This window comes from Carassius gibelio, chromosome A11 (assembly GCF_023724105.1).
Source record: "Carassius gibelio isolate Cgi1373 ecotype wild population from Czech Republic chromosome A11, carGib1.2-hapl.c, whole genome shotgun sequence".
NCBI classification, from domain to species: Eukaryota; Metazoa; Chordata; class Actinopteri; order Cypriniformes; family Cyprinidae; genus Carassius; species Carassius gibelio.
In genome coordinates this window covers 20,990,950-21,013,112 of record NC_068381.1, presented here as the reverse complement: position 1 = coordinate 21,013,112, position 22,163 = coordinate 20,990,950, and the positions used below count along the sequence as shown (strand labels likewise).

General features: G+C 37.3%; 2 protein-coding genes across 4 annotated transcripts; both read right to left on the bottom strand.

Moving 5' to 3' along the window:
* Positions 1 to 1,688: 1,688 nt before the first annotated feature.
* On the bottom strand, positions 1,689 to 4,117 carry LOC128022651 (protein canopy homolog 2). Of its 2 annotated transcripts, none has more exons than XM_052610403.1 (6): positions 4,010 to 4,117; positions 3,697 to 3,804; positions 3,357 to 3,472; positions 3,070 to 3,267; positions 2,825 to 2,921; positions 1,689 to 2,637 (listed from the first exon to the last, which is right to left on the bottom strand). In XM_052610403.1, the coding sequence occupies exons 2-6, from the start codon at positions 3,794 to 3,796 to the stop codon at positions 2,594 to 2,596; spliced, it is 555 nt and encodes a 184-aa protein (XP_052466363.1). In that variant the 5' UTR covers positions 3,797 to 3,804; positions 4,010 to 4,117; the 3' UTR covers positions 1,689 to 2,593. The 2 variants fall into 2 exon arrangements, with proteins under 2 accessions (XP_052466363.1, XP_052466364.1); XM_052610404.1 differs by having other exon boundaries at positions 3,697 to 3,802; positions 3,906 to 4,069.
* A 3,459-nt stretch (positions 4,118 to 7,576) lies between these two features.
* Positions 7,577 to 22,116, bottom strand: LOC128022644 (NGFI-A-binding protein 2). Of its 2 annotated transcripts, XM_052610389.1 has the most exons (7): positions 21,497 to 22,114; positions 19,240 to 20,157; positions 18,466 to 18,599; positions 14,865 to 14,928; positions 12,749 to 12,857; positions 12,224 to 12,409; positions 7,577 to 8,904 (listed from the first exon to the last, which is right to left on the bottom strand). In XM_052610389.1, the coding sequence occupies exons 2-7, from the start codon at positions 20,143 to 20,145 to the stop codon at positions 8,825 to 8,827; spliced, it is 1,479 nt and encodes a 492-aa protein (XP_052466349.1). In that variant the 5' UTR covers positions 20,146 to 20,157; positions 21,497 to 22,114; the 3' UTR covers positions 7,577 to 8,824. The 2 variants fall into 2 exon arrangements, with proteins under 2 accessions (XP_052466349.1, XP_052466350.1); XM_052610390.1 differs by lacking the exon at positions 12,224 to 12,409 and having other exon boundaries at positions 21,497 to 22,116.
* Positions 22,117 to 22,163: the final 47 nt, after the last annotated feature.

Genomic DNA, 22,163 nt, shown 5'->3' with positions numbered 1-22,163 from the left:
ATTCAAATTTTCTGAGATAATGAATTTGGGATCTTCCTTAGTTGTCTGTTCTAATCATCAAAATTAAAAGAAATAAACATTTGAAATATATCAGTCTGTGTGTAATGAATGAATATAATCTACAAGTTTCATTTTTTTGAATGGAATTAGTGAAATAAATCAACTTTTTGATGATATTCTAATAATAGACCAGCACCTGTATTTTTTGCAAGAAGTCACTTATGGACATCAAACCTGCATTTATTTGATCAAAAATGTAATATACTTTAAAATATACTTTATGCAATGCTGATTTATGATCAGTGTTGGAAACCTGTGATACTTTTTCAACTGTGATTCTTTGACAAATAATAAATAAAAAAAGAACAGCATTTATTTAAAATATAACTTTTGTAACTATCACTACCCTTTTTAAATACATTTGTTTTCATTAAGATTTGTTCAATTTATAGAAACAGTGATAGCAAAGATTGATATAGTTAGAAAACATCTCTATTTTGACTAAATGCTGTTCTTTTTAACTTTTAATTTACCAATGAACCAAAAAAAAAAAAAAAACGAAATAAATAAATAAATAAATAAATGAAGCACAAAAATGAATGATATTTTAAAGTATATTAAAATAGAAAAACCTTATTTTAAATTTAATTAAATTGTATCAAATAAATCCAGTCTTGATGAGCACAAGACAATTTCAATGCTGTTTAATTATCCAAAATGGTTATGTAATACTGAATTCAACAGATCCTGAAATGACAAACATGTGGTTTTTCACTGACAGCATTAATAGGTTACAAAGAGATAGATATAAAAGAGCATAACTAGTTTTACAGTGACAGTTTTCCTCTGGCTGTGTCTGAAATATAACATTGCCAGAGAACAAGTGCCCTTCAATGTTGCTTGAAAATTAAAGCTTACCTGCTTGCTTATCTTTAATACTCCCATCTCCATAGATTAGTCAAAGTTTATTCATTAGGATATGATAATGAAGTAATGATGCTATGTTTTTACACCATTAACAGTGCACAGTAACTATAGTGAGCTATTCACCAGTGCATCTGCGCTGTAATATGAACCAAGCTGCTGGAAGAGAGGCTCGTGCACAGCTCTATTAACAGAGATTTTGTTCCCTTGAACTTAAAATAAGATAATTCTTGATGACCATTGACTAATGGATTTCTATACACGGATAAATCAGACAGACATGAGTAATAATTAATTAAATGCAATCTGGATTACATAATCAGATTCCAAAAAATTGAGTAGCCTACTTGTAATTAGATTAAATTACACTTTAATAATACTCGTAATCAGACTACAGTTACAGATTAACTGTACTGATACTGCTTTTGTGTGGACAAAGGGGGGAAAAAAACATTGTTTTTCAGTTTAGTACTATTGTTTATTACAGAATGCAGTATGTGCAGTTTTCCTTAGTGTTAAATTGATTTGATAGAATTGTTTTATTAAACATATAAATATCTTATTGTTGTGCCAACAATCTGTTTTCTGTAAGTTTTGAGCAACTTAAGTGTAAGGCAATCTGTTTCCACACATTTTTCTAGTAATGTGAACGAGAAGACTTGTTGAGTGAACTGTTTTGTTTGAGTTCTGTGCACTAAACTTAAGTTAAACTAAAGTTAAGTCCATCGGTCCATCAGGCAGGGAACAGCAGAAAGCAGGAGAAGTTATGATAAATGAACAGTTTATTGAATAATCTCGGCTGTGTCTTTCCTGATGCTCAATTTGACTTTGACAAGTACAAATACAACAAGCCTCTTTCTTAACAAAACAACAGAGTTAAAAAAAATTCACATGTAAAAGAACACGCTCATCCATAAATGACTACAAAACACATTGTAAAAGACATCCTCAGACAATTTTGTGTTTTATTTTTACGAAAATAGCAATTACAGATGTACGTTTCTTTAGGTCAGACTCATTTTGCATTGTACATCCTATTGCTAGTTTTAACAAATAGCACCAAAAAAATTAGTAAAACTGAGCTGAAATTCCAGGTTTGCACTACACATAATGCTAAAAACCCCCAAATTTTTGGAAAATATGAAATATGTAGATGTAAATATGCATGGGACGTCTTTGAAACACTCTTCCTCTACAAATCCGTCTACTGGACTCGCTTCAATTCAAATCACAATCAAAAACATTTGTTAAGATTAGCAATATTATTATTATTATCACTAGAACCAGGAACTACAGAGGTGCTCTTATCTGTGCTTATAATAAATACACCGAAATCTTCTAAACTAAAAACTAAGTGCATCCAAAGACATTTTAATATAAAAGTCTGCCATCGGAGAGATTCATAAAGAAATCTAATGTTTAGCTGTAGCAAGTCAGCTTTAAATTTAAACTGAATGACAATGGAGAGTTTTGATGGTAACGCCATTAATAAGAGTTGAACATATCAACAGGTAACCCATAGGGTCAAGTACACGATGTAATGTGTTGCCTAACATCACTCTGTGTGTTCAGCATCCTCAAGGAAGAAGAACCAGTCTGTTTACTGAAGCAGAACAGGTGAAGGCATGGTTTTCCAAAGGTACAGCGGTCACGATGTGTTCGGCTGATGTTATAACTCATCATGAGGTATCTTCAGAGCATGGTCACACAGATCTGTGGAAGGGGTTAAAGAAAATCACATCTGTAGTGTAGTAAAAACATGCATTGGTGATACAGGTCCAGTTCCATATTGTGCATATTGTTAAATATGCTTGAAACATTTTTTTTTTTTTTACAGGTAAATGCATGTAGCTTGTTCATATGTTTGAAACTACTCGCACATCCATATTTACAGCATTACCTGTCCTCTTACTGCAGAGCTTGTCTTTAACATTGTCTGTCTCGTGATCAAAGTACTCAATGAGTTCATCCTCATGCTGCTCAACGATCGTTTCACACTGTGAAAAAACACGTACAGAGAGACGATTTCTAAAACTGATCAGGAAATTCTGATGTTTTTTAGCCTTTTATAAATAGTGTACAACTATTGCATCGAATCAGCAGAAAGTTGAATATAAGAAATAAAATACAAATAAAAATTCTCACAGCAAACTTTAAACTAGAGCTGACTCTGGAGTCGAAGGCCAGATCAGAAAGGTCCATGGCAGTGCCATCACGCGACGTATGTCTCACGTATGTCTTCCGGTTGGTGACAGGGTCAACACGCTCACCGTAATCTTTCATCTTCTCACAAACCTCTTCCATCAGCTCCAGCAGATGACTCTCAGAGCGGGAAAAGGGAACCTGAGCACATTACAACAAATACATGAAAATCTATAAGTTGGAGTCAAACAAACAAAAAATGACGTCTTTACGAAACTAAAATATGTCACCTCTCTAACTGACTGAGTGCCATCAGGATTAATCCTAAATGATCCGGTCTGGATCATTTTCTTGGGGTCTATTTGTGATATGGCCCACTCCATTTCATCCACTAATGCCCTGCATGCTAAGAAAAAACATGTGCATGATGCAATTCAAAAGTACTTCTTAAATCACAAAGCACAATCATTTATTAAAACAGTTTGAAGATGCATTTACGAAAGTGCATTACATTCCTAATGTTTCTTGTTTTTTCAAGACAATTAATAACACAATGGCTCTCTAGGTATAAAAAATATCCACGTATATATGCACAGTTAATTATAAAAGATTTAAAAAAAGTTGAAATACCTCCACATTTTATGTCTTGACCCTGTCTGGCTCCTTGGACTAACAATAGGTGCAAAGACATCAATGCATAGACGATAACAATGTAAAAATGGTTTTCCATCCCCACCTACAAAACAAATAAAATGTAATTTTAAATGCAGGTTATTGTTTACAATTATATTTTATTGCAGCCTTCGATAGACTCTGAATGGCCGGTTAACAAGAGTTACCTTTCACAAAACAATCGAGCAATAAAATATGTCAACGTCACGTTATTCATTAATCGAACTGCATCACATGCATATTTTAAGGCACTGAGTGAATATACAAAGCTTTTGCTTTAAATGCAAGGCACACACGAGTTCATGGACTGATGACGTGCACACAGGGATAATTGTAGTTTAGGAGCTGATCTGAGATCGTCCAACGCGATCCCTTTTTTTCTTCTCGAGTTGTATTGGCTGTCTTTTGGGACATTACCGCCTCCAACCGAGCTGGAGCGTGGTGACGCAGTGACGCACGCGCGCCCTCTACAGAGTACAAACATCGGGACCCTTAATTGTAAATATGACCAAAACATCCTGTGAAAAATATCTAACCTTAAATTAAAAGTAATTTTATTTTCTCACATTTCTCACTCTGCCACAATTATTGGCAGTCTTAATTTAATGCAGTGCCCCGATGTATATGTTTAACAGAACATTAATTTCTAATCGTTTTAAATCATTTTTACACTTGGTGGTTGACCATTAGTTATAATGATGTCTTTTCTTGTGCAGTCTTCCTCTGTGGTGTGACTGATAAGGCCTTTTCTGGCTCTGCACAGTTTAGGACAGTATAAGGGCATGAGTAGGACACTGTCAGAGCATTTACATTTATGCATTTAGCAGACGCTTTCATCCAAAGCGACTTACAGTGCGTTCAGGCTACACTTTTTTTGGAGAATAGAACCCACAACTTTTTTGTGCTGCTAATGCAATGCTCTACCACTGAGCCACAGGAACACTGATTTCTTCCTGCATTGCCTGGCAGCCATGACAGTTTCTCATCGACATCGTTTAAACTTTCTTAAGGCCCTGTTGATTGTTACTCACCAGCTGGTTCTGTCCTCGGCTCTGGATTCCAGTTCTGAAATCAAAGTAATTCAGACTTTCTTTGATGCAATCTTTAAAACGCTTCTTTGGATGACCATGATGCCTTTATAGACTAAAGAATCTGACACTGGATACAGGAACTGTCCATTTGTATAACATGGCCAGTCCAACAAAGCAGATCCTTCATGATCATGGCCTCGCTGCTGACCAGAGGCCTCCTTTATAAACATTTACCATGAACTAGCACTAGAAGTTTTGATGGCAACTGCCCAGTATTTGTTCAGTGCCATATAGACATGTGCCTGTATACAGTTATCGCAGTAATTAATATGCACGGTATTGCTATCGTGGGCACTTCTAAATACTGTGAATAATTATATATTACAAATTATTCCGTATTTGGTATGCATTTTAAGAATACCTTTCCCATCAACTGGTAAAAATGCACGACACCGCTGTATGCTGCTTAAAAGAAGAGTGTGCAACTCTGATGTAAACAAGCACACATGAGAAGCACACTGCAGGGAACACGTGAGAGATTGAAAGTATATTCACTCTCTGACTGCAGATGGCGCTAAACTGCAGAAAATGCAGCCTTTATCCTGGAAACCCCATAAATAAAGCAGCTGCTCGACTTTCTGAAACGTATTTAAATAGCCATTAAGATTTGTGGATTTGCTGTTTTGTTCATCACAGCGCCAAATCCTTATTAATGCTTATTAATATTTAAACTTAATAGGCTATTTATTTTACATTTTTTATTTTTACATTTCAATCTGAACTACAACATACCCTAGATATTGTTTGAAATTGTTTTGATTCTTTATTGTTCGTTCACACTTTACATTAGGGCTTCATTAGTAAACATAAACTCCCAATGAAAAATTCTTCTGAATATTTATTAATCTTAGGTATTCCAATATTTAATAACACATTGTTAAAATCTAAAGTTGCAACTGTGTAATTGAATGAGCTTGAACTTGAACTAAAGGCCCGTTCACACTAAGCATGATAACTATAAAGATAACGATAAAGTTCTAAAAATCGTTCTCAATATTAAAGAATAGCAGAGTCCACACTAAAACTATAACGATAAAGGCATAGAGAAACGGTATCGTTAGATTCATTTACAGAACGATTTTTCCAGCTGATGAACGATAGAAACATTGACATCCAATCAGAATCAATCCTGCGAGCTCGATAATTTAAAGCGACAGACGCAGAATAAACAGACGATATTGTTCGCAGGTGTGGATGCTAATATTGTTATCTTTATAGTTTTCTTGCCGCTGTTGCCTCTGGCTTTTTTTTTGATGGGGTCACTTCATCTATAGCGATATCGTTGACTTGACTGCAAATGATTAAATAACAGAGACTATTTAAAGCTGCAGTAGGTAACTTTTGTAAATATATATTTTTTACATATTTGTTAAACCTGTCATTATGTCCTGACAGTAGAATATGTGACAGATAATCTGTGAAAAAATCAAGCTCCTCTGGCTCCTCCCAGTGTCCTATTGTCATTTGCCGATATCAAATTTTATCACATACTGAAAATTAGATTAAAACAGTGGTCATAATACAGTATAACAGGTTTAGTAACTTTTAACCTTACAGAGGCCCTGGTCATCCTGGTTTCTGGACAGTGAGTTGGTCAGTCAGGCCGGAGGGCTGTTCATGTCTGGGGTCACGCTGCAGTCACAGGTGTGTGAGATCTGTCACGCCGTGTTTCCTGGACACACCAGCACCTGTGGAGAGTTTCTGCGGCACCTTACTACACACATGACCTGAAGAAAACCAATGCTGGGAATCAAATTCATCAGAAATGAAGATGAGATGACAAGGGAGCACACTGATAATGTCAGGAATGGAGTATCACATGTTAGGTTTGGTCAGTGATGAAGATTTTGTATTTTTTTTTTTATTATTATTGTAAAGCACACAAGTTGTTGTGCAAGTACTTTACAAAAGTTAGGAAGAAAATTAATGAGAAAGTAAGAAGAACTTGCATGCACATGCATTTGTTGTTGAATTTTACCATGATGATAAAATGATTAATCTTCTATTTTCATTTTATAATAATTTGGTTCCATCACAAAAAGTGTCTGTTTTGTTCCAATTTTTTTTAACGATTTACTGTTTTTACACAAATGCTGCATTTTCACAACCGTAAAGCACAAGGTAAGAGTATAGTGCTGTCTAGCAATTAAATATTAAATACACTGGAAAATATAATAGTGTAGCGAATCAATGGATCATCACAAGTGGTAGCATGAATGCTGTAAAACCTCTGGTTGTGTTCACATGAACACCATTGCGATGATAATTGACAGCAAGGAAAGGTGGATTAAGACATTTACATGACACGGCCAAATCACTTTAGTTTACATCTTACTTGATGTTACTTTTAGTATTCACAAAAAAAAAAAAAAAAAAAAAACTGTTTTGTTGCACTGAGACAGGCAACCTTCAAGGCACTTCAGTTTTTGTAGACACAACACTTGCATTGTATCTGTTTGGGTTTCTTGAACAAGCTAGCCTAAAGGGATAGCTCACTCAAAAATAGGTCGTTCCAAACCTGTATGATTTACTTTTTCTTTTTCTTGCAAAACACTTGCATATTTTGAAGAATGTTTTTTTTTGTCACAAGGGTTTGAAACAGCACTGGACTCATTTCATATAGACAAAAAACACTGCAAAATATCTTTCAAAATATCCTCTCTTGTGTTTCACAGAATAAAGAATGGCATGACCTTTGGTTAACGTTTGGTTATCCCTTTAATTAAAGGTCTTTACAAGCATATTACTCAAATCAATATATCAATTTATTGATTAGCCATTGATTCATGAGTGAATTAGCCACTAGAGTGGCACCAAACAGAATTGAAACTATTACTACATTTTTCAGACAGTTTTCCCAAACACTTGCCCATCTGTGAGACTGATGATGATGATGATGATGATGATGATGATGGCTAGTGAATCACAGGCATCATCTGTCCTGGTTTGTTGAGATGACTAGGGTAAGTGTGGGCGGTAGAACCGTGTCACAGATGAGACAGAAACATATATTTTCACATATAATACTGTAAGGTCCTTGGACAAAAGCAGAGGATGAATAAAAGTTAGAATAAATCAGCAATAGTCTGCATGTTGTAATGCACACGTTTCTATTTTTACACTGTTGGCAAAATAAAAGTAACATTCTAGAGAAGTAAACAGGAGAAACATTACAATATAATTTATTGAGAAATTAAAAAATAAATAATCTGTCATTGAAGAGGCCACATGTATATTCCTAGCGATGTAACACACAATTCTTGCAAATCCATTAGCCATTCAACCTTTAAACACTGAAAATACACCCCCCCACCACCCATGATTCATTTGAATAATTTACATTTCGTAACCTGTGAAATCTAATGTGTGCATTTAGCGTTGATAATATATTAATATAGTAAACTGCATCAGCACGTTACTAGTGTCAGGGTTCTTTATATAGTCACATTCAGAATTTCACATGTTAATATAATCCAAAACTTGTAGATGTGTTTTGCACACTGTACATAATAAAGTCTTTGAGCAGTTTATATATATAGATTTATTCTAGCGTTGTGATTAGTTGGATTAAATAAACATGCTCCTCCCAAACTTTTGCTAGAACTTCTTCAGAACCGAGACTTACATCCCAATGTCTCAGCTCCGCTTAGAACGAGAGGCATGTCATCTATCCGTATAAATTAAGGTTTGGGTAATGGATGCAGATGCCATTTCATTCCAGAATTTGCTGACACTAAATTAGCACCATTGAAGCTTTTTACTGATTTACTGGTTAGTCGAAGTATCTTTGAAATGTATTTGTTGTGACACTCGTTGCTTGCACTAATCTGTATGTGCTTCAAATTTCATTTGGAAAGAAAGAAAATAACTTTCTGCTAAACAGAACACACAAGTGATACAGAGCAGGACTATTTAACATAGCGAACTGAACACCACGTCTTCATTTAGACGTGATATCCAACCTGAGTTCAACACGGAGACTTGCAGACTGTTAGTTATGGGTCGTCTTTGGTGTTTGCTGGACTGCTGCTTCTGTTACTTGATCCTCTCCTCTCTGACTCTTTCTCCTCCATCTCTAGGAGAATATAAACAAAGGTTTTTTATTTCAGTTTTAGAAATAATTTTTTATTAATTTTTTTATAATCAGTGTTGGGAACATGACACAGTAGTTTACAGTATCAAATGTCTATTGTTTATTTCTCTTTAAAGTCTTTTCATTTGAACAGATCTGGAGAAATGTAGCATTTCAGCACTTGCTCATCAATAGATCCTCTGCAGTGAATGGGTGCCGTCAGAATGAGAGTCCTGATAAAAACATCACAATGATTCCCAAGTAATCCACACGACTCCAGTCCAGCAATTAATGTCTTGTGAAGTGAAAAGCTGCATGTTTGTAAGAAACAAATTCATCATTAAGACATAATTACTTCAAACCGTTGATTCCAGCTGAAATATGAGTCCTCTGTATATTATTGCTTTCTGCAGGTAAAAAACTAATCTCATCTGAACCAGGAAAAACATATGCACAGATCAAGCACCGTTTGCAAGTGAAAACAGTCCAAAATTGTCCGTACCAAATAAATTGGTGGATTTTGAAGGGCATGGATGAGCTATGGCCAGATACTTATGGGTTATGGACTCATATTTTTATCCAGAAAGTTTAATTATGCTAATGATGGATTTGTTGTTAATTACTGAACTGGAGTGCTGTGGATTACTTGTGATGTTTTTATCAGCTGTTTGGACCCTCATTCTGATGGCACCCATTCACTGCAGAGGATCCATTGCTGAGACGGTGATGCAATGCTACATTTCTCCAAATCTGGCATGAGGGCGAGTTCACTTTCAGCACTTTTCTGCTCATTAATGCAACTGGAACTGGGAGAGTCAGCATTTGTATCATTGGGTTTCCCATTGCATTTCTACTTGTGCTATTATTGATGTGAACGTCACAATTCCCACACTTCGGCAGACATTAATAATACATGACAGCAATGCAATAAAACATTATATTAAAACTCTATATTATTATGTGAAGGCAGAACAATGCTGAGGAATGACTGTGTAACTGCAGAATGACTGACGGCGCAATGAAATGAGGAACTTGCATTTTTGCTTGAGCTTGAAAGAGACAACACAAAAAAATACAAAGAAAGACTGATTAAAGCTCATTTCTGGCCATTGCACTGAACTGAAGCACTAGTGTTTGCTCATTAAGAGAGAGAGAGAGAGAGCGGCTGCATCCTTTCACTGCCCACATGGTTTATTTTTACTCTTGTCTCTCTGAGTCAAAGCGACGCCCTTCTCACTCCCTCCTACTCATTCACCCCCTCTCTCTCTCCATCCATCCATCCGCCCTCCTCTCACACATTTTCATAAGCTTTGACGTCAGACAGGGAAGGGGGGCTCCAATTTATCACCCACACAGCACTTCCTGTGGCCCCCACCACCCATTCGCCTGTTCTCTTCTCATTTCTCTTCTATTCTGCGTTCCCCAGTGACGACGTCTGACTGAGATGTTTGCCTCTGTAAGAGCTTCTCCAATCTGACAATCTCTGATTCATTCCATCCTTAAAGACTAGATTCCCAACCAGATATGTAAAATAAATCAGTTCGTCACTGTTCTTCTATATATTCCTCAGAGACTCTTCAAGGTGTGTTAGTCTTTTCAATATCATCTCTAGTAAAAATAAATATTATTTTATTGCAAATCTGCAGCCTTTAAAGAAAATTTATAAAAGTGCAACAGAATAGTTCTTAAAACATGAAAATTCTGTCATTTATTCACCCTCAAGTTGTATTAAATGTATATGCTTTTTTTTATTTCAGCGTAGTGAAAGTCAGTGGGGTTCATTGTTTTTGGCACCCAAATATCTTTTATTGTTTTTTAGAGAGGCTGAACTATTTAACTTGAAAAATACCCAGGAGGTCTTGAACTTCACTCTATCCAGAAAATTAAAAAATTATAAAATGTCATGATTCTAGCAATTGTGAAACCCAGGAAGTAACACATTTATGACTTCTTTCTACAGTACAATAATCTTCTTTAAAGGGGTCACATGATGCAATTTTAACTTTTCCTTTCTCTTTGAAGTGATACAAGCTCTGGGCGCATTAAGAAGATCTGTGAAGTAGCAAAGACTAAATCCTCAAATCCAAAGAGATATTCTTTATCAAACGGCTCGTTCTAACAAACCCCCCCATCTCTACATTACTAAGTGGAAATATCTGCGTAATGTGACCCGAATGTTCACGCAAAGAAAGAAGTTGTGGTTTCAGTAACACATTTAGCGTTGCAGCAGTCGTGTCAGAGAGATGTGTACTTTATATGGTTTTCTGAGAGTAGATGCATTTAGGAAACTTTAAGATTACTTACAACAGAACAGCAACACATTTTATGGACGACTGTTTTGTGAACCTAGGAGAGGAGGTCATTCTGACTTTGCTACAACAATCTGGCGCTTCTGAATCAGCCAAGTATGTTTTGCATGTTGCGTGTCTGTGTGTGTGTGTGTGTGTGTGTGTGAGAGAGAGACAGACAGTCACATCACAGTGTAGTCAGCTGTCTTAACCGTCTGTGGCTTGTGTTCTGCAAACACATACGAGCTTCATCACTGAGTCAATTATGAAAGATGAAGCTCACGATTATGGAAAGGGGCGTTACACTTCCGACAAGTGCTTGTGGTGATCAGCCAATCACAATGCACTGGGTCAGTTAGCCAATCAGAGCAGACTGCTCGTCAGAAGGAGGGACTTTGTAGGGAAAAAAAAGTGTTTGAGAGAGACGGGGCATAGTGGACCTACAATAATGTACAGTTTTTGAAATTAATGTTTTTTTTTTTTTTTGCATTAAAGCATGTCAACCAAATACACAATCTTTAAAAAGCATCATATGACACCTTTAAAATGAATTACAGTTGTTAATAAATTACTGTTGACTGTGCCAACCCCAAACCAATTAACCCTTTCAACTGCCGAGCGGTTACCAGGTCTGACGTAGCTTTTTGTCCTGTATGTAACCAAGCAGCAAAAAGTCACTTATAAATGATACAAAATATGTTATGCTTTATTTTAAGGTGATGTTGTTTCAATGTAATTACACAAATAAGTGAAGAGTAATATTAATTAACTACATGTACCAACTAATAAGAGTTGGGGTTAGGGTTAGTTACATGTAATTATGCATCAAAGTAAGAACTAGTAACTACACCTTAAAATAAAGGATTACAGAAAAAAAAAAGTCCTCATGTAAAGTAACAAAATCTGAAGGTAAGCCTCTTTTACTGACCCTGAGTTTAAAAACGAGAAGTAAATCCAGACTGTCATGTTCCCTGTTTGTGGCTGGTGCATGAGAAGCGTGGAGTTATAAAACATGACAGAAGTCTAGTATTCACCTGAAATCTGTCTCTTTTCTGACCCTAGGCTGACTTTGCTTGCGTGGTCACGTGACACCATTCTAGCCAATCTGAGGCCCTCATCCATGAGCGTTTGTTGCATGAGCTGGCGACTCCAGGTGATGAGGCCAGTGCTGTCGGTGAGGGGGTGAGGGGATGACGAGGGGTGCAACTGAGGGCTGATATCTATCAAGACACAGAATTAGACAAACATGCCTCTCAATCAGATGTTACGCTTTCTTTCAGCAGTGATGTTTGTCCCTGACATGAGTATGAATGGACACAAATTTGCTTTGTTATCTTCTATGCTTGATCTTTGCATGAGTGGGAAAGTAACCCATTGTGATCACACTTTTCGTGTGAAGTGGTGCTTCATTGCTGTGATGACAATTATGACATTTGCTATAAATGCAACATAGAATGTGGGACAGTGATGGTTACATGCCTGAGACTTACTGACATACACCGGACAGTCATTAATATATCAATGGTTAAAATAAAAACAATAAAAATAAGGAATCTTACCTTGTGTTAAACTGTCTAGACTCTCTCCAGAGAGGCTGTTGTCATCCGCTGTAGATCTGTTGTCACTGTTAGCTACTGGATCTTTAGACAGTCTGTCAGCATCTGTGACCTGAAGAAAGCACATTTCATTTCTAATCAAAGAGGAGTAGTTGGTTTGCTTCATAATAATTACAGATAAGAGTGCAATAGTATCTTTGTAACTTTTCATCCAATTTAAGCTTCTATAACTCTCAATCCTTTAATTATATCTTTATTTTAACCCTACAATGGATCTTGTTAATTTTCGTGTCATTTTGTTAATAGACAAGTCACCATTAAAGGGACAGTTCACCCAAAAATGTGAATTCTGTCATCATATAATCACCCTCATGTCGTTCCAAACCTGTATGAGTTGCTTTCTTATGTTGAACACAAAAGACGATATTTTGAAGATTGCTGGTAATCATACACTTGGTGGTTCCCGTTGACTTCCATAGTATTTATTTTCCTACAATGGAAGTCAATGGGGATCACCAACTGTATGATTTTCTTTCTTTTATGTTCAACATAAGCAACTCATACAGGTTTGGAACGACATGAGGGCGAGTAAATGATGACAAAATTGTAGTGATCGACCGATGTATCTGTTTACCGATATTTTTCCCGATATTTAAGCATTTTTCCATAATCGGGTATCGGTTTTGTAATATCGGATTTGCCGATTTACAGCGCCATCTTGTGGCCGTTTTGAGATTTCCGCCATTGCAGCCCGGGCGTCTGAGGAGATCAGTCAACAACAACTCAGTGCACAGGTAAAGTATATGTTCTACTTGGTTTGCTTTAATTAATCAACATATCATTAATCAAAGGCATTTTATGATCTAAATTTAATCTAATTTAGTCAAACAGCACTTGGTCAGTTGGCATTTCATGATTTAACGTTAGATTAAATTTAGATCATAAAATGCCAACTGACAAGTGCTGTTTAACTTTATATAGTCTCGGGAAAAAAAGTTCATGTTGCTCAGCACCTGACTGGGTTGATGATCAGGAAGCCTCGAACACGGCCACTGCATGACATTTTTTGACAAGATTATCTCGTTTATACCCCCTAAATTATAGAATCATTTGATTTACTACATAACCATTATTTAGTTAATACAAATCTAAATAAATGCAGCTCTGTGGAAATTATTTATTATCTCCACACGCGATCGCGGTTGAGTAGCCCAATTTATAGTTTTGTGTAAATGCATAGATAAGTTACAGCACTTTGTCAGAAAGCATTTCATGATCTAGACCGACAAAACATAATAATTAATAACACTAGTTGGAATCAGTGATTGATAGGAGGATGGGCAAGCCACTTGAATGGTGGAAACAAAATGAGAAAAGGTTCCCCATTCTTGCTTGTCTGTCAAGAAAGTTCCTTTGCCCCCCACCGTCTTCGGTGCCCAGTGAACGAGCTTTCAGTGAAGTGGGAGCCATTTATGAAAACAAATGAAGCAGGCTTACAGGGCAGAATGCTGAAAGACTCTGTTTTCTACACTAAAACCTAGTTCTGCTTAACTGGGAGTATTAAGTTACACTACTAAATAGCTATGCACTCCTAAATAGCCCTCCCGCCCCCACCAATATGTTATAATCATTTTTGTGCTTTATTTTTTTACCTGTTTTTATTTTTTTTTTACCTCATCAAAGCTTTTATTTTAAAACAAAGACACTTAGTAACAGTGCACTTTAATTTTTTGGACTCAGACCCCTCTATTTATTTGTGTATAAATATAAAGTTTTTTTTTTTTTTTTTTGTATGCAAGGAGGGAGTGATTGTTATAAATAAAATGGTTTGTTCAGCTCATTTGTGTTGTAATAACTGTCAGAAACAGAATTATTACAGTAAATAAATATCGGTTCTGCATATCAATTATCGGGTACATAAACATGCAAATTATCGGTATCGGTATCGGTTATAAAAAATCAATATGGGTCGATCACTACAAAATTGTCATTTTTTTAGGTGAGCTATCCCTGTAATGAAGTGTAAGCATCTGCCCAAACTTCACCTGAGCATATTCCTATAAGTCATGTGTATAATTTATATAGATTTATATAAGGTTACATATTCTGATGTACTTACATCAAGCTTGATTCTCTTCTGAGCACAACAGTCAACAGAGGCAGCACAATCATCGGAGTATGTCCTGAGATGATAATATAACAAACCCAGCTCAAATTCTGATCAAAGAAGTTTGAATTCAAACACTCATGCTATCAATATTCAAGGACAAATACACACAAGAGGCGACAGGGTTAGGGTCACACAGGTATTTATCATCTCAGAAACTTTAAGAATTACAAGATTTAAGAATTATAAAAATGTGTTTCTCCATCAGTTGAAAGATCATGTCAGATGGATTGATTAGACGTACATCTGTTACCAGGTTTAAAGGTCTGTTCACACAAACAGTACTTGGGACAAGGAAGAGATGCAAGAAGGTAACCTTGGTCCTGAAGAACCATGCTACACTATTTCCCCCAATAACTCCCTCTCTACACAAGCACTTTGGACCAGTTTTCTTATTTTATGTCTTGAATGCATTGAAGACTCTGCTCAGCTAAAAGTCGAAATTGCTGGTTTTGAACGTACTACATAATCAGTTATTTTTGTGAATTCTGTCGTCCAAACAAACATTCCACTATCATCATATTTTTGCTTGAGCTGTTGAATAAACACAACAAAACCAAAGTACTGTAGAGTAAAAAAATCTAATTTTCAAAAAATTTTTACACACACAGTTCAAATTTGCACTTATGTTTTGATAGTTTTGTAATAGTCTCTCTACGTGGACATTTATATGGACTTGGTGCTGGTGACACATGCCAGGTTTCATTATGATTAGCCAATGCATTGTGGTATACTGAGCAACATGTTTGCCAACCACTCTTTTAGGGCAAACAATTGCGAATTTCCTTTTTACCCCCAGATGTACATGGCCAGTAGGTGGCGCTGTCTCCAAATTGTTCTGGTACTCAGGTCTTGGTTGTGATAACAATTAAATGTATTTATCTTATAGCATTGTGAAACCCAGGGCATTTATGGTTTGCTTTCTGTTGAATGACTTATTAAATGTGAAGTGTTTGGTAAAAAAAAAAAAAAAAAAAATACCCTGTGAAGATCTGATATGAACCTAATTACAAATTCTGTAAGGAGTTTAAAAAAGTCTGTTTTTCAGAAAATTGCCACCAGCCTGGGTGTCCGAAGAACAATACATTTATATGTATTTACTATTTATGTGTGCAAGTAAAATAATTTTTTTTGCTTTATTCTATAAATTACTAGTCACTTCTCCCAGATCCCAAACTAAAATATTGGAAACTGGCATGTATTTGCAGAAAATGACAACTGCTCTAAATAATAATAATAATAATAATAATAATAATAATAATGATAATAATAATAAATTGTTTCTGAACTCAGAGAATGACACATTAAGGCTGTGATTGGAGATCAGTTATTCCACAAATATTGATTTACACACTCTTCCCAAGATAAAACACTAGCATTGTGATATTTAAAAATGAATATGAACTTCTTTTCTTTGCATTATTTAACGACTGAAAGCACTGTATCATTGGATATTTTGACCCTAAGTCATTTTCTGAGTCTGAGTTCACAGTCTATTTGAAACAGTAGTTTGTTGAAAAAAAAAAAAAATTATATATATATATATATATATATATATATATATATATATATATATATATATATATATATATATATATATATATACACACACTCACCTAAAGGATTATTAGGAACACCTGTTCAATTTCTCATTAATGGAATTATCTAATCAACCAATCACATGGTAGTTGTTTCAATCGGAAAGAAAGGTGATTTAAGCAATTTTGAGCGTGGCATGGTTGTTGGTGCCAGACAGGCCGGTCATTTCAAATTGGTTTCTTGAACATGACAATGAGTTCACTTAACTAAAATGGCCTCACAGTCACCAGATCTCAACCCAATAGAGCATCTTTGGGATGTGGTGGAACGGGAGCTTCGTGCCCTGGATGTGCATCCCACAAATCTCCATCAACTGCAAGATGCTATCCTATCAATATGGGCCAACATCTCTAAAGAATGCTTTCAGCACCTTGTTTGAATCAATGCCACATAGAAGGCAGTTCTGAAGGCGAAAGGGGGTCAAAACCCAGTATTTGTATGGTGTTCCTAATAATCCTTTAGGTGAGTATATATGTAAAATTATAAATGTATATAAAAGGCTTATTTCTCTCAATACTGTTCACAAATCTGTCTAAATGTGCAATTTTACTGTATTGGGGGGTCTGGGGGGGGGGGGTATCTGGTGTGAGCACCATTTGCCTCACGCAGTGCAACACATCTCCTTCACAAAGAGTTGATCAGGTTGTTGTTTGTGGCCTGTGTAATGTTGGTCCACTCCTCTTCAATGGCCGTGTGAAGTTGCTGGATATTGGCAGGAACTGTATCACGCTGTCGTATACACCGATCAAGATCATCCCAAACATGCTCAATGGGTGACACGTCCGGTGAGTATGCTGGCCATGCAAGAACTGGGATGTTTTCAGCTTCCAGGAAATGTGAACAGATCCTTGCAGCATGGGGTCGTGCATTATCATGCTGCAACATGAGCTGATGGTCGTTGATGAATGGCACAACAATGGGCCTCAGGATCAAGATCACCGTATCTCTGTGCATTCAAAATGACATCAATAAAATGCACCTGTGTTTATTGTCCAAAACATACGACTGCCCATACCATAACCCCACCCTCACCATGGGCCACTCGATCCACAATGTTGACATCAGCAAACCGCTCACCCACACCATACACGCTGTCTGCCATCTGCCCTGTACAGTGAACACCGGGATTCATCCGTGAAGAGAACACTTCTCTATCGAATGTGAGCATTTGCCCACTCAAACCAGTAATGACGATGAACTGGAGTCAGATCGAGACCCCGAGGAGGACAACGAGCATGCAGATGAGCTCCCTGAGACAGTTTCTGACAGTCTGTGCAGAAATTCTTTGGTTATGCAAACCATTTGTTGTGGCAGCTGTCTGGGTGGCTGGTCTCAGACGATCTTGGAGGTGAAGATGCTGGATGTGGAGGTCCTGGGCTGGTGTGTTAACAAATGGTGTGGTGAGGCCAGTTTGGATGTACTGCCAAACTCTCTGAAATGCCTTTGGACACGGCTTATGGTAGAGAAATGAACACTCAGTTCACGGGCAACAGCTCTGATGGATGTTCCTGCAGTCAGCATGCCAATCGCATGATCCCTCAAAAACTGCGACATCTGTGGCATTGTGCTGTTTAATAAAACTTCACATTTTAGAGCGGTCTTTTATTGTGGCCAGCCTAAGGCACACCTGTGCAATAATCATGCTGTCTAATCAGCCACACCTGTGAGGTGGATGGATTATTTCGGCAAAGGAGAAGTGCTCACTAACACAGATTAAAGCAGATTTGTGAATATTTAAGATAAATATATATAAAATAAAAATAAAAATCAGTTTACTTAAACACATGTAAACAGTAAATCCAGATAATTTACTGTACTCTTAAGTTTTTTCCACTGCTACTGTACTGTTTATATGTGCATATTTTAATTATGCCTGTATCTATACATGTAAATATATTTAACAATACATTAATATGGATGCAAAATCTGAAACGAAATGAAAGTAGTTCCTGACCTGTTATGTTTAAATGTTGACGTGTAGGCACATTCTCTCGCCACTTGTCGTGCTAAAGAGAACAGTTCAACTCTACGTAACAACAGAGCATTGTCACGGATGCAGAATTGAGCTGCGGCCTCATTGATGAGCATCTGAAAGTGGAAATATTCAAATTAAACCGGATCATCCGAGCTATGAAAGTCAAGGCATTTTGATAGTAGCCTACATGTTTACAACTGGTATTTTAAAATGAAAGTATGTTATCAAACATAACTGGGAAATCTATGAGTTGTGGTTAGTTCTTTAAAGGGCTGAAAAATGGGCTGTACTCAAAAGTTCATATAGATCAAATCTTATCTTGCTTCCCTGCGCAAAAGTCATCGCCACGATGCTAAGGTGTTGTGGGTGGATGCCATGCTAAGCACTTGCTTATGTTTTCTATGTGTTATGCAGTTGCTATAGTGTTATGAGTCTTTGCTTTGGGATGGAAATGATCCCATTTAATGATCTACAATATCAATTGTAAGTCTTATTGCTTATTATAATAGCACACCTCTCCGTGAGTTTTGTATACTGTAGTAATATAGTTTACAGATTAATACACTGTAACAGCAGTAATTTTCGGCTTGGCAAACACTTAATACAAGATATTTCCAGCAGATTAGTTTAGTTTGAATTGAGCTAATTTAATGTAGAGATACAGGACAATACTTTAGTATTGTTTATTACAACTAAACTTTCTTTAATAACATGTATCTGTGCAATTTGTTCAAAATCTTCTCTTTGACAAACCTCATGATGGGTCAGCTGTTTCCCTTCCCTCCTCTTGGAGTCGAAGCGGCCATAGATCAGGCTGTATTTGCGAATCTCTTCCTCTTTGCTCTTGTCTTGAGCTTCCAGGTGGAAGATGTGTCCCACCGTCTTGGCCATTTTCTTATTGAGTCTCAGAAGCGTCTTGACCTCGGTTTGATCTGCTTGCGGCATGGTTCTCAGAAGCCTATCGACGCTTTCCTCCACGGCTTTAACCGTCTCTGGGTCCAGCTGACCTCCGGGCCACGGAGAGGTCGTAGTGGAGGGGGATGAAGAAGAAGTTGGAGTCGGAGGACCAAGAAGACGTGAGTGGCAAGCGAAAGGCAGAGCGGTAATGGGCTGCTCTTCATCTAACTCGGCGGCTCCATACATTTCAGGACTAAGCCAGTGAGGATCCATGGGGGACAGTTTTTCTCTGTACAGATGGTCTGGAGGTACAGGGGAGGCTTGTGAGCAAGGGCTCTTTGGACTGTTATCTCTGAGCGGCGTAAGGCAAGATCCTACTTCCTCTCTTTCACACGGAGAGCCTGGCTGACCATTGCTTAAAGATTTTCTGGCACCCATAACCCCTGAGCCAGCGATGCTGGTGCCGTCAATCCTGAGGAGGGGGATTCCACAGGGGGCCACATTGGTGGCCAGGGGTTGGTTGAACAGCGTTGGGTTTGATGCCCAGTCTCGCAGAGCTTTCTGCAAGCGCCGCACGTGCAGGGGTTTTGTGGCCATGCCAACTAGTGCCATGATCTCGAGAAACTCCTCTTCGCCAGCCTCGCACAGCTGTTGGACATCATCTCCTCCCTGCTGGATGAAGGTGTCGTAGTACATCAGCAGGTTGGCCCTTTGTAAAACCCTGTAGAGCTGCAGCTCACCCAGCGTCCGTGGTAGTGACATCCTAATGCTCGGCTGCAATGGGATTTCAACAAAACCTGTCATTAGTATCATTTAAAAGCATATGTTTGTGTGTGTGCTTGTGCAAACCGGTTTATGACGGCACAAATTTGTGTTGGGGAGTGACTACTGTAACTGTTACAAGCTCTTGGTGCATAAAGAAGATCTGTAAAGTTGCAAAGACTAAAGTCTCAAATCCAAAGAGATATTCTTTAACAAAGTTAAAACCTAAAACTTAAAACGCCTTAAAACAAGACGTGAATTTAAATTGCATTTATTTAGTTAAATGGGGTATATGATGTCACACTTGTCCGTGTATGAAGATGTTGTGCAGTGCAAATCCGTGAATCCTTAAAATCTTACATTTGAAGGATTTTGAAAGTCTGAAAGTAATCAGATTAGCCGGGTTTAAATGTTTGAAAATCATTAAGAATTAAAAATATTCATTAGAAATGTAATCAAAAAGTAAATGTAATCAGTTACATTAAATTAATAAAGCAATTGAAATAGTTACACTTCTTATTACAATTTAAATAGGGTAACTGGGGTAATCTGTAATCTGTAGGGTAATCTGTAACCTATGACATTTCCAAAGTAACCTTCCAAACACTGATAATGACATGACATGGGTATTGAAAATAAAATGAGACAGATAATGCAGAGCAGGTAATGTGTGCACAGCAGAAGCATAACTGTGATACAAGAACATTTGTGTTTGAATGGACATTAACATTATTGTGAGTTTGTGACACTATTGTGCTTGTGTCATGTTTTTAAAAGCAAACAAAAAATAAAAAATAAAATAAAAAAAAACATTTTGGAATCTTTTTAAAAGACTGTATCCAAGAGTCAAGATGAGGTGCAGTCAAATGTCCTCCTCCTGCAGTGTAATATGAAGCCTCTTAATCTGCAACCTCTCACATCTTCAGCTTTTGCTATATATCGCTCTCTCTCCTACAAAACAATACCTGGAGACAGATTTGGCATGTGAAAGTTCATCAGTGCATCCTCCTTTAACTACACTGACAAAACTGTCATCTAAAAATCTAAAAGTTTCAGGTAGTCCTACAGAAAGAGAGCTCTTAGCTCTAATTAAGTTGCATGTTTTGAGCAAGTCATGTATAAGATACAGAGAGCTCACTCTGTAGGACACAGTAGTTGCAGAATATTTTATTGTAAAAAAATTTTTATATATATAAACTTAATTAGTAAGCTAGTTTATGTCTACGAGATTCCGTTCATATGCTCATGATGTGTAGTTGTTAAACATAACCCACAGCATAGTTTTCCTCTGATAATGAATAATGAGTATAGTAGCTGAATGCAGACTCATCAGTAGTTGTGTACTACTCACCTCGGGAGGTTAGAGACAGAACCCAGGACAGGATCCAGCAGAACACTTCAGCTTCCAGTGACCGACACGACCGAGTCTATCGGGATCTCACTTCTGTAACTCAACTCAAAATCAGTCAAACTTTTACTTCTACTATTAGACTCGTATCTTTACGCCTCTGACGCGTAGCCAAATTCATTTGTTTTCTGTGCTTGTTAGACCTTATTCTACAGATGTGAGATTGAAGTAAAATATGGTTGAAACTCGTGTGCTCTTTTGTCTCGGCTGTGCTCTGCTGTGCTGGCAGTAGCGGTGAGTTAATGACGCTCCTTTCGCTGCCTGTGTGGGCGCGAGAAACGCGTGGGCGGACTGCGGCACGCCATCTGACCGAATAAGAGCCTTCCTCTCCGGTCTGAGCTCAGACTCTCGCATCAGGGTGTGGACGGACGGGGAATTCTGTCCATTTCACTGTTAAAGATCATATATGTATAATGTCAAAGTCAGCCGTTTAGAAGCTAAACAGCAATAAAAAGCCCCACTGTAATAGCCAGCAGATTCAACACATGAGCAAACACGAGTGCCGTCAGATGTGTGGATGAGCGCCGGAGATCGCTGTCTGTGGGCGGGGATCATCGCTCAGTGACGCGGCTGGAGCAGCGGGATTCCCCGCTCCTCGCGTCAGTCGATC